General features: G+C 42.9%; 1 protein-coding gene across 1 annotated transcript; it reads right to left on the bottom strand.

The window, feature by feature from the left end:
* Nucleotides 1–3,034: 3,034 nt before the first annotated feature.
* On the bottom strand, nucleotides 3,035–17,848 carry STMP1 (short transmembrane mitochondrial protein 1). The gene is made up of 3 exons (XM_060633218.3): nucleotides 17,721–17,848; nucleotides 4,826–4,879; nucleotides 3,035–3,969 (listed from the first exon to the last, which is right to left on the bottom strand). Exons 1-3 carry the CDS (start codon nucleotides 17,733–17,735, stop codon nucleotides 3,895–3,897), a joined length of 144 nt encoding a protein of 47 aa, XP_060489201.1. The 5' UTR covers nucleotides 17,736–17,848; the 3' UTR covers nucleotides 3,035–3,894.
* Between the last annotated feature and the right edge of the window lie 588 nt (nucleotides 17,849–18,436).

Genomic DNA, 18,436 nt, shown 5'->3' with positions numbered 1-18,436 from the left:
TAAGGAATGGAAATGCTACGTGCAAAGACCAAGATGGGCAGTTTAAGAAAAAGCCTCATTTGCTCCAGGACAGTCTGTAGAGTTCCTTCAGGGGGACTAACAGAAAAAGCATTAAAAAGGCAGGAGACCTCAGCAGAAAAACAAACACCAGCCTTGTATCTGGGGACTGTACTGCTCAGTGGAAATGAAAACATGCACGTGCACATATGCTCTGTGAACCCGTATGCAGACAGCTAGAGAAACCACACGCTGTAACTTCCTCTACCGTCCTACAAATGGAAACTGAAAAAATGGGCCTACAAATGGGCTAGAAAAAATGAAATCGTTCCTCTAAATCAGCAACAGGTCTCTGCTCAATTGCCTAAAACACCAAATCACTAGAAAAGTCCACTGAAGACATCAATGGCAACTTCAACTCCTGAAATATTTAACACCCCTTTTGATGATGTTAAATGAGGTTGTTTGGGTTTTTCTCTCCCTTTGTTTGGGAGGATTGTGGTTTAAGGATAAACTTGTCAGGTCCAATGTCTTTATGAAGTTCCCAACATCAACCCTGAAGTCATATTTTGCACACGTGAGTAATCTTCCTTTTATGATCAGGTATGGCAAGAAGTTTTCTTAAGCCACGTTGACAGAGGAGTTTTCCAACATTTTTAAAAGCAGAAGACGAGTATGTCTTGCAGGGACTCTTCCCCTCCCTCTGAGGGTGTGTGAGGCAAGAGTCCCTGCGTAACAACACTCTTAGTGCCACAATCACAATGGCTGCACCCCTCACTCGCGTTGCAAAGTTTCAACTACACCCCAACATCCGTGATGGTTCTGGGCTCCTCCTCTAGCTCAGTGAGGATAACCTTGCCTGAGAACTCCGAGCCCCTTTTCACTGCTTCAAGAACCTAACTAGAAGAGGGTATCTGAATGGGGAGCACGGAGGCAGCCGGTACTCACTGCGGAGCAGTTTATATGGTGAAGGCAAATGCAGGAATGGATTTGCTGGATGGCTCCCCACCGGGGAGCGAGGGTAAGAGTCACTCCTGAGGGAAGCCCTAAATCCCAATGTGCTTGGTTTACAAGGCGTAATAGAGAGACCTAATCTCCTAACATTTAAGTTACCTTTCTAAGCTTGTGGCATTTTGAATACCCTCAAAAGCGGTAAAACTTTATCCTTCAAGGCTGTATTTCATTCTGCTAACAATTCAGTCATTCAAGATCAAATCTTATGAGCCAGGAAGTGTGATCAAGGTAGATATTCTAGATTTTCATCAGCAACCAGGAGAGTGACCACAGAGTAACGACAAAGTCTGCATGGTTCATAAACTGGTTCCAAAAGCAACTGCAGGAAAATAAAGTATTCTGACCAAAAGCAGCGTGTTTGGGCCAGTATCTGTTATTTATTGGGCAATTTGCAAAGCACTGTGTAACACATCACATACATTATCTCACCTGTTTCTCATGTGAGCGTATGAGGTAGATATTGCGTCCACATCTTACAGAGAATACAACAGTGTCAGAAAAATAAGACGCTTGCCCATGATCTCACTCCTAGGGTGAAGTCACACCATAATATGCTGTTTTCACGTCACCTGTATCACACGCCAGGACAAGCTGCCAGGGATAAAACCCATACCCATGTATGAGAGATCCCCGTTTTCAAAGAGAAAACAGAACCTTTTGTCTTATAATCACGCAGTACCAATGTCATCACTGCCTGAATAAAGGTGTCTCTAAGTTAGTCTTCCAGTTTACAGATTCTGCTAAAATTTCTTCAGAAATGGCATTATCAGTGAGCTGCCCAACAAGTCCCCTAAAACAAAGCACACAATCAAATGAGACTTTATAGTTAGGGTAAATTACACCTTTAGGATTTAGCTTACAGCCATACTCCGCACAGATACGTATAATAACTTTAGGTTCAAGGTCATCACTATAACAGCAAAAGACAGGAACCCTAATGTTCATCAGTAACAGATTAAGTAAGTTATGGTATATCCATTCACTAGAATCTCATGGAGCCAAAGGAGGGAAACAGGTTCCTTGTTTCTTACATACTGATATGGAATGATCTCCATTTAAAAAATAAAATAAAATAAAATAAAATAAAATAAAATAAAATAAAAGGCCAGGGGTGAACCAATACAGTTTATCATTTGTGTAAACCTCCCCTCCCTCCCCCACCACACACATGTATTTGTTTAGGCAAAGAATCTTCCTCAAAGTATACAGGAAACTTGACAGAGCCTGCCTCCAGGAAGAGGAACTAGTTGCTGATGGACAGGAGTGGGAGAAACTCTTTATTCTGAATCACATTTGTATCTTGACCCATGGGAAAAGTGAAGTATTCAAACATTTTCTTAACCAAAAAAAAAATGGACTAATTATATATTTGACAAATTACAATGGTGATTTCTTTCTTTTCTTTAATTTTATTTTATTTTTTTTAACGTTTATTTATTTTTGAGACAGAGACAGAGCATGAACGGGGGAGGGTCAGAGAGAGAGGGAGACACAGAATCTGAAACAGGCTCCAGGCTCTGAGCAGTCAGCACAGAGCCCGACGCGGGGCTCGAACTCATGGACCGTGAGATCATGACCTGAGCCGAAGTCGGCCGCTTAACCGACTGAGCCACCCAGGCGCCCTCTTTTCTTTTTTTTAAAGAGCAAGGGAGCAGCAGGCAGGACAGCAAAAGAGAGACTGTCCACCACAAGGCGATGGTGAGGGGCTACAGTCACAGTAGGGCGGAGTAAGGGAGTATGAGGACTGATGGAATTCTCCCTTTTTTGGTGATCCTTAGAACTGCGCCTAGCTGTACGTAGCCCATCGGTCAGTTAGGGCCTATGGCTTAATGAGCCCGTTTGCGTGCTCACTGTGGGCCCTTCTGCCTTGTTCAGGTTTCCACTGCCTGTAGCCGAAAAGCGGCCTCTATGCTCACCCCCCACCCCCATCAATAATGGAAATATTTAGCATTTGGGTGGAGGTCTCATCTTCAGTAGCTTCTCCCTGCTGAATGAGGAGCAGAGAGATGTCTCTATCAATGGGTCAACATACAATGGTGATTTTTTATTGCAGGGAGAAAAACAAAAACAAAAACCCTCAAAGTTTTCTTATGAGAATTACTATAAAGTTATAATGTAAATACATTTTTTTAATGTGAAAAGGCATAATATTTCTTTTACAGACAACTTATCATTTATCCATCATGTAACATCAAATGCACCTATAATCCCTTAAAATAGGAGGATTCTTTTGAGAGAAAAGTGTCGAATCAAAGACATCATTATGGAAAAACATGCATACTTGACTGAATTTCACAGAGGATAAAGGCCATTATTTTACATATTTTTAAACTCCCGAGTTCCTGACAGGGTTCTCAGGATATAGTTTCTCAGTCAATGTAGCAAATCGATTAATGATTAAATTAGCAGCTATGGAGCTGGCTGATAACAGTATACAGTAAGTGGATAATTCAGGAGTAAGTGGCTTCTGGACTTTAATTTTAATTACCGTGAAACAACATAATTTAGTAACAAATGTTTAAACACCCATTATAATTGTTAGACTGTGAAATCTGATCAGCCATACAAAACTCATCAATTTTTCTTTAGAAAACACTAGAAACCCCAAAGAATAAAGGAGAGGTCACGTTTACTAATCAAGCACCATAATTCCAGTCTCAGGCCGTCCCAAGTGTCTGGAAGGAGGAAGGGAAGGGGGGAGGATGCTGGAAAAGGGTAGTTCTGAATGCGAAGCCTCAACTGTTGCTCTCAGGCAGCATAGGATCTAGCAGAGAGGAAGACTGCTGAGGCTGAAATTTAAAACAAAAGCTTTTTGGTTCAGATGATAAGGAGGCCTCAAGAAGAGCAGAATCGGTCTATCCAGAAAGCAGTGCTGGGTCCGCCTCATGAACTAGGGGGTTTCTTCTTGGCATCCAAGTCCTTTTTAATTTCTTCAAGTTTTTTAGCCAGATTTGGTATCTTTAAAGAGAAAAAAGATGATTATAATTTTGCAGCTACCTAATTGATACTCTTTTACTTCTCTTCCTCCTACAAGAAAGGGCTGTTGTTAAGTCTTTATTTTCCTCTGAAAGCGACTTGGCCTCACGGCTGCATAAGAAGGATCTCGAAGCTATAAACTGAAGTATGTTCCCTCCTCAGAAGCTAAATTCTGACTTCTACTTTTATATACTCACTGACCACCTCAATCCACTGCCAAATAGAAGTTGTGCATACGAACAATAAAGGCGATATAAATTAATAAAGTTCCTGCCTAGAAAACCATGTAACTCAAGTGAAGGTTGACAAAGAATTTCTTTTGTCACACTAATAGCTTCACCACAGACAAATCAAAAGTTAACATATTTCCCTTCCTTCCCTCTTCCCACCTCTTCCTTCCTTTCCCTCTCTTTAAAACAACCTTTCCAGAGGCCCCATGTATGGGCAGTTTTGTCACCTGCTTTTCCACTTCCCCTTCTACAAAATGTGTCTGATGTAACTGAAAAGATGATCCAATTACTCTTACATTTCCACTTATCACATAATTGTCCACAGAACTATATAAGAAGACTCTAAGTCAGTAGTTAATTATTCTGGGCCAACCAGCACAGCTCAGGATCATAAGACCATCTAAATTGATGAGATTTTGCCCTCTTGTGGTGATACGGAGGACAGATGCTTTTGTGAGGTGTATTTTTCAAACAGCAGAAAATCCTTCTACAAAACTCAGGACATTTTCCCCGAGACCTACGGACTTCATTTACGCTGGAAGGCATGTCTGACTTCAACAAAGACAAGTCACTACAAATTACGGGAGGACACAGATATGGTCACTTACGTCATAGTTCTGGGCCAGATACATTCCAACCACGTTGCCAAAAGTAAATCCAAGCTGAAAGAGTAGAACAGGAAGAGTTACACTGGATACGAAGTTCTGTGCCACCTGAGACCAAACCAAACTATAAAGACAACAGTCTAAGGAGCTCAGGACAGTTAACGACCCCTGTGTCCTGCCTAGGGCTAGGTAGTGTGAGACTGTTTCCTTCTGTAAAATAACATAGAAATACTCTCCCAAAACGTTAAGGAGCATACAGAAGTGAGAATAAATGGTAGCACTGAGCAAATCTACCCTAGATTCTCCCTGTCCCCTCACAACCTCCATAAACACTTGACTGTCAGTTCTAGAAACCCAAGCCAAAGTGATGACTTTGTTGTTGAAAGTAATTTGTTTTTTGTCTTTCTTTCTTCTTTGGTTTGTTACTTCTTGTTACATTAAACGAAAAATATCTGATTTAAAAAAGTACTCAGCTAAATGGTAGAATCTTAGAAAATGAAGAGATTTTCACAGTTCAATCTCTTCTTATTTCAAGTGGAACGTGAGGCCCAGGATAGTTAGTGAAGGGACTTTTTCAGGGTCGTTCACAACAAAGAAACACAGAACAACCTAAATTAGATTCACACTCACAAACAAAGATATATCATGAGAGAACAGCATAGGAAACTCCAACATCCAACTGAGAGCACTCTGCCTGGATGGGACCTAATGGGCAGAGCACTTCCCACCTACGGGGAGCACACGTCCCCTCCCCAGCTCTTTCTCAGTGAGAAGAGACAGGCATGATTTTTAGAGAACTATAAATGTGTAACCCATCGGGTGACTGGTTTCTTCAACAACAACAACAAAACCATTTCATGAAAACTTAAAGCACTCCACTGACAACAAAAGAACCAAAGCTCCTTAAACTCTGAGTTCTAATGATGATCTGTAATTCCCTGGGTTTTTTTCCTCCAACAATTAAGCCCCTCCAACGGGACACCTAATTTCTAATTTCATAAATTCAAACTGGCATCTGGTATTTCTTTTTTTCCCACCATTTTCTATAATCAGTGTTGCTCCTATTCAATACACAGCAGAGGTTAACAGAAAAAGTGTGGCACTTATCACCACCAGTTCTAAATGGTGTGATCTAACCTTGTCTTCAAGTTAGAGATATATATGGGGAAACAGAATACAGCCTTACTGAGCTTTAAACACCAAAAGCACACTTTAAATTGGTTTGTTGTTAGTTAAATTAAGCATAAATGAGGCTATCCAATCTCTAATCATAGACCAATTTTCTAATCATTTGATTAATTAGACACGTCTTGTGAAAACATAGTTTTACCAAGGTGGTACCAAGAAGCAAAATGATTTTTTTTTCACTTCTGTGCGTTGAAACCAGATAGAGGTTTTCCAAATCCAGAAAGAGTATTAAATTTACTTAGAAGATGAGAAAAAAAATCAAATGAAAATTTTAGCTCTAACACCAAGCAACCAAGCAGAGGAAACATAAAGTTGCAAATTTTCAAGAAAAATAAGTTCTGATTCTATCACTATCTAGCTGTGTATCTTTAGCTGATTTGTTTCCTGATCTATAAAACATACTAGCAATGTTCCTTCCAGCTCCAACATTTGAGGCTTCCTGGTTCTTACCCTGTGTGTCTCAAAATAAATATGGCATATCTAATGTGGCTTCCTTTTGGCAAGGTCACCAGCCATTAGGCACGTGAAAAAATAGCAGTCATTTTAAAACACAACACAAAACAAAAACTATGGGCTTCTAGACAAGTCATGTCCAATTCCAGTTTCAGAATACTGCCCAGTCTATCACTGGGATGTTGTAAAATTACATACATAAGAGAAATGTCACATAATAAGAGAAATGTTTGAGGGGCGCCTGTGTGTGGCTCAGTCGGTTAAGCGTCCAACTTCGGCTCAGGTCATGATCTCGTGGTCCATGAGTTCAAGCCCCGCGTTGGGCTCTGTGCTGACAGCTCAGAGCTGGAAGCCTGCTTCAGATTCTGTGTCTTCCTCTCTCTCTGCCCCTCCCCTGCTCATGTTCTCTGTCTCTGTCTCTCTCTTTCTCTCTCAAAAATAAATAAGGATTAAAAAAAAAAATTTTTTTAAAAGAAAAATGTTGAGGGAAATGCATGAAGCCAGAAAAGCAGTTATATGTTCTTTATGGGATGCTCAATAGGCAAGTTTACACAGAAAAAAATTAATAAGAAATATAAAAACATAAAATCTCAATCTGAGCAATGGTGACTCATTAATCTGACAAAGTTAGATTGGAGTCAGATTACAGAAGGTCTTGAATGAATCGGAAACCTCTCTGCAGGCCAAGATTGCTTAACTTCATCCAGGCCAAGACCTGGCTGCCTTGCCAGGAGTCCATCCAGATGGCTGTATGTCACCCCCATGGTGCCCCCTCCACATCACTGGTCCCCCATTGTGTTCACTGCAGAGAAGAGAAGGTAGTGCAGGGAAAAGAAAAGTGACGGCTTCCCAAGCTTGACACTAAATGAATTACTATTACATCCTTTCTGCAATCATCTTGAGACTTTAGGAATATGTAGCTTCTTCCCACAAGCACACTGGGGACAAAAAAATGGCAAAACACCAGGGATCTGGGGACAGAGGAGTGGCATGAGCGAATTGGTCAAAGGACAAATGGGTGGGAGGAAAAGGCTGCAGCGAAGAATCAAGGAGGGAAGTCCAGACCGGCCTGGGTCCCCACACATTAGAGGAGACAGCGTGTCCCTGCTCTATAATTACACCTTACACTTAGAACCCACGTCCCTCCACAATCCCTTACCCACAATTCTGAAACTCAAACTCTACTCAAACTGTTTCACTGTAACTCATTTGGCAGCAAAATCACACCTGACCTGAACTGATATGAGACTATTTATAGTCTATCACATTCAGTGTGGAAACTCACTTTTTGCTACAGAAAAAGCAATCTTTAAACATAGGATCCTGCCCTACACCCCACTGGAGAATAGGCGTAACAGGAAATATTTTAATGTATGTCATAACAGAGGCTATCCCAGAGTGCTACTGGGCTGTTAAGTAACAAGGTATATGCAGCTTAAACCTTTCTAAAATCTTAAAAACATCTCCCAATACATCTGGTCCCCAAAGTTTTGATTAAAAGATCAAAGACCCTTACATACTGAATGTACATTCATATTCAGCCCTGTGAAAGGATTATAAAATGTCTCTACACTCTCAAAGAGTTTGTACAATGTATAGGAAGAAAAGCTACATATAAACAAAACAGTTACAAAACAACTGAAGGCAACACCCAGTACAGGACCTTGACTGTAACAGAGGCAGGACAAACCAGAACTGGGTCATGCATTAAGTGGCCAAATGAATGACAGAGAAGTGATTCTTCTAAGAAACTGTATCTGAAAGAGATCAAGGTACCTCAACTTGTCATTACAGTCTCTAATTATGCTGAGAAAGTGTTATCTTTTAAACTGGGAAGGGAACTGAATGTGGAGAATCAAGGCATAAAATATGAAGATGTGATACCTAAGAGAAACGGGATTGATTAGAAGATGATTTGAATTTAGAAATAGAAGTTAAGTATGGAGACTTGGGTAGGGCTGGCTGAGGGAACCTCAAGAAACAGGCAAAGGAGTTTAGTTCGCATGCGATCTTGGTGGAACACCAACGGCTACCCTCTACCAGCAGCAACGTGATGAAACCACTGCTTTCAGAAGTATTCAACCAGCAGCTCTACACAAAAAAGGCTGAATAATGAGTAAGTGCAGGTCATGGAAGGCCCAGATTCGTGTGGCAGCAGAGAGGACAGAAGCAAATGTGACTGAATTGTTTTTCTTAAAAATCAATGATGATCCCCCAAACAGGTTCTTAACTATAGAGAACAAAAAGATGGTTACCAGGGAGGAGGTGGGTGGGGGAAATGGGGGAAATAGGTGAAGCCTCAGAGTGCACTTATCTTGATGAGCACTGAGTAGTGTACAGAATTGCTGAATCACTATATTGTACACTTGAAAGCAATATAACACTCTATGTTAACTATTCTGGAATTAAAAAATGAATGAAAACTCAAAATAACAATAATAAAATAAAAATCAACGGTAAGCAACAAAACAGAATGGACAGTCCAGGAAAACCTTTCACCTTTATGGTCAAGTGATTTTTTAAAACATATTTTTAATTTTTTTTTTTTTTTTGTTAAGTTTACTTTGAGAGAGACAGAGATAGCGCGAGTTGGGGATGGGCAGAGAAAGGGAGACAGACTCCCAAGCAGGTTTCATGCTGCCAGCGCAGAGCCTGACATGGGGCTTGACCTCACAAAGCCACAAGATCTTGACCTGAGCCAAAACCAACAATGGATCACTGAGCCACCCAGGCACCAAGTGATTTTTAACACATGTGCTCATACATTCAATAAACAATGCTAGGACAACGGGATATCTACATGCCAAAGAGTGAATATGGACCCTTACCTTACATCATAAACAAAAACTATCTGAGAAGGGTCAAGATCTAAATGTGAACGCTAGAACCATAAAACTCTTGTAAGAACACTCAGGAACACATCTTCAAGATCTGCATCAGGCGATGGTTTCTTAGATATGACACCAAAAGCAAAAGTGACCAAAAAAAAAAAAAAAAAAAAAAAAAAAAAAAAAAGATAAATTGGACTTTATCAAAATTAAAAATGTTTGTGTTTCAAAGAATACCATCACAAAAATGAAAAGACAACCCAATAGAATGGAATAAAATATTTGCAAATCACTTATCAATAAGGGACTTACATCTAGAATATAAGAATCCTGGTGACTAAATAATAAAAAGACAACCCAACTTAAAAATCAGCAGAGGATCTGACAGTCACTTCTCCAAATCAGATAGATACACATGAGCAATGAGCACATGAAAAGATGCTCAGTGTCACTAGTCATCAAGGAAATGCAAATCAAAACCACAGTGAGGTGCCACATTGTGCCCACTAGAGGACTTTAACACAAAAGATGAACAGGTTTTGAAAAGGATGTGGAGAATGCAGAACGTTTATCAACTGCTGAGGGTACAGCCACTTTGGAAAACAGTTTAGCAATTCCTCAAGTTGAGCACAGAGTTACTGTCTGATGCAGCAATTCTATTTTAGGGTACATATGCAAGAGAAATGAAACATACATCTACACAAAAACCAGCAGACAAACGTTCACAGCAGGATTACTCGTAATAGCCAAGTTACAAACAACCGAAGTGCTATAAACGGGTGAAAGGATTAACAAAATGTGGTATATCCATACAACATAATATTATTCAGCCACAAAAAGGAATGAAGGACTGACTTCACACTGCAACATGGATGAACCTTGATATCATTATACTGAGTGAAAGGCAGTCGGAAAAGACCACCTATTATATGACTCCACTTAAAGGAACTGTCCAGAATAGGCAAATCCATAAAAACACAAAATAAACTAGTGGTTGTCCAGGGCTGTGGAAGAGAAGAATGAGAAATGAATGCTAATGAGTATGCAGTTTCTTTTTGGGACAACGAAATACTAGATACAAAATTAGATAGCCGCGATGGCCACACAACTCTATGAACATACAAAAAAACAAACAAACAAAAAAACCAAAAACCAAACCAAAACAAAACAAACCACTGAATTCGGGGTGCCTAGGTGACTCAGTCGAATGAGTGTCTGACCTGGGCTCAGGTCATGATCTCCCGGTTCGTGAGTTCGAGCCCCACATCAGGCTCGTCAGCCTGTCAGCCTGTCAGGGCAGAGCCCACTTTGGATCCTCTGTCCCCCTCTCTCTGCCCCTCCCCGGCTTGCGCTCTCCCAAAAATAAATATTTTAAAAAATATATTAAACGTCAATAAGATGTGGCAAAATATCAGCCACATGGGATAAAACAGGAAATCAAAGACAACTTCAAGGTTTCCGGACTGGACAAATGCTTAAAAAGAATGGAAACGTTACAGTGAAAAAAATGAGGACCACTGCCATCACCTGGTGGCTCTGTATATGAACACCACAGCAAATCAACTTTTTTTATGTAAGGACACATAAGCAGGTTAGTCACAAGGGTGCATCAACACCAACAAGCACTAAGTCTTAAAAACAAGTAAGCAAACTCCAAAGCAATCTGACTCATCATTTGCTGCTCAACCCCTTCCCCAATCAGAAAGGTATGTCTGTCAGCGCATAAAGCTACAGTTTTGACCTGAGGATGGCACCTGGCAGTAACCCAGACTGAACACTACCCAACAAGTCTGAAAGAGGACTCATCAAATCACATTTTCAAACCCAAGTTATGACACAGAATCTGAACCATCTCGTATTTACTGACAAGGGTTTCAGAAACCTAAAAGTAATCTCATTAAAAATAAATAATAATAGAAATAATCTCATTTTATTTAGCAAATATAGCTACAACTAGCATTCAAAAGGTTACCCAAAAATATTTTATGGTCTCAGATGAGAAAAGCTACACATTGACAATAAAACCAAAAGTATACATTATCTAGCATTAATAAAAGATATGCTGATAATTTTCTCAGTTTAAATTACTTTTTACATATTTTTTAATTTTTTTTACTTATTTTTGAGAGAGAGAGTACAAGTGAGCAGTGAAGGAGCAGAGAAAGGGGGAGGGGGGGACAGAGGATCCAAAGCGGGCTCCAGGCTCTGAGCTGTCAGTACAGAGCGCTATGCGGGGCTCGAATTCACGAACCAGGAGATCATGACCTGAGCCGAAGCCAGACGTCCAACCGACTGAGCCACCCAGGTGCCCCAATTTCTCAGTTTAATCTACACACCTAGAGAACCTGTCTGAAGACTGCTCCATTTCAAGGAGGCAAGAAAAGATCCACCTTTTTGTACCTTAGTCTTTAAACATTTAGACTTGTTGTGGAGAAATTATCAACTGTGTTTCACAGCTGCTTCAAGTAATAATAAAACCCACATTCTATCCATTAAAACAAAACTCTGCTGAGGATATAACCTATGGCTTCTCTACTGCAACCACAGAGAAGTGCATTTTTAAGATGTAAGCTAGATTTCATACTCAATAATTTTCCTTAGAGAAAGAAGAGGCGGGGCGGGGGGTCGCGGGGGGGGGGGGGGGGTGGGGTGGGTGGGGGTGGCTGTTAATTCTTCAATTGAGCCAGTGAATTAAATTGGGACATTCATGAAAAAGTTAGCTGTAACATTCTGGAAAGAGGTCTATCAGGTAGAACCAGTTGGCCTGTTCTCAAAGAAGCTGATTCAAATATTCAAGTATCTTATGAATATCTGAGAGAAGTCATCAGGCAAAAGAGGAATATCTAATTAAATAAATGAAATAAAATAGTATTGCCTAAGTGCCATGTGCTTGGGAAATCTAAATATAAGGTATGCTGCTGCTTCCCCTGGAATTTATGGTCTACTCTAGAAAGACAAGACTAAAACGCATGAAGGTGCAATGAACAAAACAGAGCACATCACCAAATGATAGTCTGAATGGGCCACATAGTTTAAGTGCTTCCTATTAGAAATCTAATGTCATTTGTATGAACACATCAAAGGAGAAAAATCACTTGATCACCATATGGGTACACAGCATGACAAAATTCAATAGACAATCATAATAAAAACTCTTAAACCAGAAATAGAAGAGGATTTCGTTCATCTGTAAGGAAATATCAGAAACACATCATACTAAAACCTCAGAAGCATTTTCACTAAAAGCAGAAAAAAAAAAAACTAGGATATCCACTCTTACTACTACTGGAAGTCCTAACTTGATTTACGGAAAAAATTGGAAAAGAGCACAAAATTGTCCTTGTTGCCTTCAATGGAGATAAGACTGCCTTCACAGTATGGCATTCACTGATTCACTTCCAAGTGAATGTACAAACTATGGGAGTTAAAAGATAAGGAAGACTGCTAGATACAAAAATCAATACACCAGGGGCACCTGGGTGGCTTAGTTGGTAAGGCATCAGACTCCTGATCTCGGCTCAGGTCATGATCTCACGGTTCACAGGATCGAGCCCTACGTCAAGCTCTGCGCTGACAGCGTGGAGCCTGTTTGGGATTCTCTCTCTCTCTCTCTCTCTCTCTCTCTCAGTAAATAAATAAACATTTAAAAAAATCAATACACCCAAATTAGCATTTCTATACATCAGCAATGAATTTGGAAATGTAATTTTAAAAAGGATGCCACTCAGAACAACTAAAAAGTACCTGGAAATATACATATAAAAAACAAGGTACAAGACTATTATTGAGAAGATAATAAAACATTGATGAAAGGCATACAAAGATGTAAATTAATGGGGAGATGGATCCTAACAGTGTCAACATTTCAGGAGCTTAAGGTAATAAAGAAAGCTCATGGAAAAAGATGGGAATTGAGCCATTAAGAGTAGTTGGGGAAGGGGGAGGCAAAAAAGAGGACAAAGGGAAAACCGTATGGGAAGGTCTGATAGCAGGAAGGTCCATAGGTTGGTCCAGATCAGTAAGATAGTCTATTCAATCAAAAGCAAAGGAGATACGTTGAAGGGCAATAGGAAGGGAAAATGGGGTCAGATTAGCAAATCTTGAAAATCAAGTGCAAGTGGTTACTCTTTGATCTGGAGGGACATAAAGACCATTGACAGTTTCTGAGCACGTGAAGAAGACTGGAGGATTACTCAGGCAGCTGCAAGGGTGGACAGAACACCAAGGGCATCAAAGGAAACGTAGAAGTAGAGAAGGCAGCCTTACTTTTCTAAGGCTGATCAGACTGGATGGAGGGGCCGTGTTTCAAAACCAACCAACCAACCAACCCCAAACTAGATTCGGGGAAGGCTAACCAGCATGAACCTGAAATACAGAATGGATGGAAGAATCAGAGATGTTTAGTCTAAAGACAAGGCTGATGGGGGTCAGGGGATAGAGAAAGGTACCAAGGTAATGCTGTTCTGATATGTGAAGTGTTGTCATGTGAGTTAGAACTGCTCTTTAACACCAAGAATAGTGTAAGATGGTGACCAAAAATGACAGATCCTCTGAGGAAGTAGTGAGCCTATTCTATTCATTAATTTTTTAAGTTTATTTATTTTGAGATAGAGCACAAGCAGGTAAGGGGCAGAGAGAAGGGGAGACAGAACGCTTAACCAACTGAGCCACCCAGGTGCTCCATAGTGAGCCTATTTTAACGGGAGGTGACAAAACATACACCAGACACCCCGTTAGTAGTGGAGACCAAGTGTCAGCATGTTAAACCACATAACCTACAATCACTCCTCCAACTCAAAACCCACATTCCTACCCCAACTAGGCTGGTGTACCTAGTGCAAAGGCAGAGTAAAAAAGACCTACTCTACGAACTTGTCACTGGGGAACATAAAGATGGAACTTTCGTAAGGTGAGTAATGAAGACCCAATGGCCTAAAACAACAGCTAATGTTTACTGAGTGCTTATTGTGTGCAAGGTAGCATTCTCCTTTCATGAATTAGCTCATGCTCCTCACAGACTTATAAAGCAGGTACTATTACTGCCCAGTTTATGCTGGGGAAACTGAGGCACAGAGCAGTTAAGGAACTCACCCAAGGCTACACAGGGACATTTATGTGCTAGGCATAGCTGATAAGGATATGGAGAATGAAGGAGAGAAACAAATCAAAGATTATGTCAGCATTTCAAATTTGAGAAAGGGCTGGAGAAGAGAAAGAAGTCAGCTGTGGGGCATGGGTTGCAGGGTGGGGGATGGAAGAGGCAACGGGTCCAGATGTGTTGGGCCTGAGAGAGAGGGTAGGGCAAGAGATGCTGAGCAGACAGTTGATGACAGTGAACTGGAACTCAGAGAAAGGGACGCAAGGTAGTCCGGGAAGCAGCAAAGAGGAAAGGTGATGTATGACAAGGAACACACTCCCTGAGGGTGGGTGTGAAGAGAAGAGCAGAGTCAGGGACTGAGCCTTGAGAAACACCTAGAAACCAAAAGACGGGAAAAGCAGCCAGTGCCAGCAGGCGAGATTAGATAGGACCATTTCCCGGCTGCTGCCCCAAGATACTGTTCCCCTCAGCCCTGGGAGGGGCCAGCACCAGAGTCAGTCGCCTTCACTCTGTGCAGGCTCTTCCCCAAAGATAAAGCCACATGTGTTCTAGTGTCAAAGAATGTCGCACAAGGAAGGATCCAAAAGCCAAGAGATGGGGGATTGAGGAGGAGGTGATTAAGAGCACCAAGCGCTGCCACTTCGAAGGTAACAAGGGCAATCCATGACCCCGGGAAGAGCACCGCAGGCAGGGCACGCAGGGCTCCCGGCGGTGTCCGTCACATCAGGCCTCCCCCAAAAGCCTCAGAAGTTTCCTTACAACAACCGTGGCTGAACCTACTGCGATCAAGGAAGCTACTGCGTTAAAGGGAAAAGAGGCAGCAGGACCACGGGAACAAGTTTTTGAGACCGGGATGATCGGCGACTGTTTTAATCCACGGAGGAATGGACAACGAAAGGAATATAAAAGCAACACAATCGGGTGCAGTGGTTTTCAACTGGTGTTCCAGGAAGTGACAACTGTAGGAAACGTCTTGGAGGGTTCCAGAATGTGCAATGACCAGGCACAGGTTTAACTTTGTATCCATTTCATTACTTCCAAAACTCTTCCCATCACCTACCTTTCTGAGGGTAAACGGGTCCCCATTTTTAGGACCGGTTCCAGCGAGAAACTGAATAAATCTGAGTCCTTATTAAGTGTCGGTTAACACACCTTCATGTGTTAACTCATTTTTAATCCTCACAACAAAGCCATGAGGTAGGTTCCCATTTTCATATGGGGAAACTGAAGCACAGACAATTTAAATAACATACCCAAGTTCCCATAGCTTAAAAACGATGGAGCTAGGTAGGGTTCGAGCCCAGGCGTCTGACTGCTTAAGCACCAGGACAAGATGGCTGGTCACAGGTTAAAAGCTCGAGGACAACTTAGGGATCACCTGCTTCAACCCACTGTTGTTGTTGTCGTTTTAAGTAGGCTTCACATCCAGGGTGGAGCTCAACGCGGGGCTTGAACACATAACCCTGAGATCAAGACCTGAGCTGAGATTAAGAGACCGACACTCGACTGACTGAGCCACCCAGGCACCCCTCAACCCATTTTATAAATAAAATGGCTAAAAGCAAGAGAAAGACTTGCCCAAGTTCAGAGACTTAGTGAATCATTCGACAGAGGTAAAATCAAGGTGAAAAGTAATACTATCCACGTCTTTCAAAAGATGCGATGAGGAGATGGGAGAACAAGGGGGCAAGAGAGCATCCGCGTTCCAGTTACTTCCGAGCTAGGAATGTAACGGACGGATGCAGCATCTCTTCTTGAATGCTGAGAATTCTGAATCCTCAAATCAGATACATGCATATTTATACACAGCAAAAGTTTATTCCAAAACCAAAAAAATTCACTCTGCAAAAGCACTTATGAAGTATAATGGAATCAATAAGCTACAGCTGTAGAAGTCTCAATGCTATCATCTTACACTTTGGGGCTGATACTGTTTTTTGTTTTTTGTTTTTTTTTAATTTTTTTAAATGTTTATTTATTTTTGAAAGAGAGACAGAGCACGCGATCAGGGGAGGGGCAGAGAGAGAGGGAGACACAGAATCTGAAGCAGGCTCCAGGCTCTGAGCTGTCAGCACCCAGAGCCCGATTCGGGGCTCGAACTTGTGAACCGTGAGATCATGACATGAACGGAAATTGGATGCTTACCCGACTGGGCCACCCAGGCGCCACTGATACTGTTTTTAACCTTTGTGTTTCCTACAACTAAATGACAGTAAATATTTCTATTGCCCCCTAAACTAACACCTAGTTAGGACACTGGAGAAACTTCCAGAGGCAAAGGGTACAGCCCTGTCCTATTTGGGCAGTTTATATCAAGGATACCTCTTTCCACCTAGAGATTTTAAAAATCAATTACCATGAAAGAAAAGAAAAGAAAAGAAAAGAAAAGAAAAGAAAAGAAAAGAAAACCCAAACAAGGCACTTTTTTATTCCCTGTAATAAAGAACATAGCATGTGGGAAAGCATCTTCTCCCCAGGGCACCGAACGTGTCCACCAGGAAGACAATGGAACACCTGCTTCTTGTCAGAACCAGAGGTTGAAAGCATCAAGTGTGGAAGGCTCAAAAACTTGGAAGAGAGACTTTCACTTGGAAATGTTTGGCGAGACTTCCTGAAACCTTCACCGGGCAATCTTTGAAATACACTCAGCGTCGCCAGAAAACCAGTTTTCAACCGAAATAAAGAGCCAGGAGGTAGAATTTATTTGCTCATAGTAACACTCATTTTCCCCCCAAAAATGAGCACTTTGGAAGAGTTGCTTGCACACCGGGGTCTGACTCACGCCAGCAACCAGCCATCCTCCAAGTCTGGAAGCTCTAAAAGGCCTGACGAGGTCCCCTCCCCCCCAGCCCCCAAGCCTCTAACTCCGACCTTGTGTTTCTGCGCCTCGTGGGGTGGCTTACTAATTTAGAGCTTATTCCTGGCCCTCCCCGCCCTCTTCCGTTCTCAAAAACCCAACCAGCAGGGCTCTCCGGCAGGGATTGGGGTGCGGGGGTGCGGGGGGCAGAAGAGGGGAGGCCGCGAAGTCCTTAAGGACCCCAGAAGCTTTAACACCACGATTACACAATCCGCCGGGACGGCCCAGAAGTGGCTCTGAAAATGCCTGCTGACGCCTCCAAGTTCTGGCGTGACTTGAATGACTGCAGAACAAGTACAGCAAAGGGATGGGCGCCCGGCAGAAACAAAACCCTGCAGCCCACCCCGACAGGCGACGAGCGGGCGCTGCGGGGACGCGGACCCACGCGCACACCCCTACAGCCCCGCAGCCCGGCCCCGGAGCCCTCGAGGGCCCCGAAGCCACCCCGAGCCCCTGCGGGGCAGCTCCACTCACCAGAAACTGGAGCATGGTGTCCGCGAGGAAGGAGCGAAGGGCGGCTGCCGCTGGGTGGGCCCGTCCGAGCCTGCCTCTGGGGCGGAGGGCGGAACCCGCCGTGGGCTTCCGGGTCACGCCCGGCCCCGCCCGCGCCTCCCGCCTCGCCTCTCCCCGCCCCGCCGCGCCCCGCCCCACCCGCGCGCCGCTCGCGGCGCCCCGGCGCCCCCTGGCGGAGCGCCCCGGCATTACCGCCTGAACCGGCCGGCTGGTGAGAAGGCTGAGGAGGAGCAAGTCCCAAGTCCCAGGCCTGGCTGGATAGTTTTGGTCGTTCATATGCCGGGACGCCAGTCCCCCAAATCCCGCTTCTGGAAACGTGGGTCGGGCCCCGGGATCTATATTACTACCAGCACCCCGACGATTCTGATGCACTTAGGCTTAGGACTCCCTGAACTGCAAGGAGGGCAGGAGGCCATCCCTAGGTGCAAAGCAGAATCCGAGCTTTTGCAACACGATATACCCGGTCCTCATGCAGAAACCATGGAGGGGAGGAGCGCTGTACTTTGCAAAAGTGCCGCATGTATGCTATGGAAACTGAAAGGAGCACCTATGAGAGAGGTTAGGTGCTTAAGTTGGAGGCCTTTGGAGCCTGACACAACTGTGTCCAATTCATGACTGCCTTCGCTTCCCGGTTACTTAACCTCTTTGAAGTTTGCCTTCCTTCTCTGTAAACGGGT

Source organism: Panthera onca, chromosome A2 (assembly GCF_046562875.1).
Source record: "Panthera onca isolate mPanOnc1 chromosome A2, mPanOnc1 haplotype 2, whole genome shotgun sequence".
NCBI classification, from domain to species: domain Eukaryota; kingdom Metazoa; phylum Chordata; class Mammalia; order Carnivora; family Felidae; genus Panthera; species Panthera onca.
This window is presented reverse-complemented; position numbering and strand designations above follow the sequence as displayed.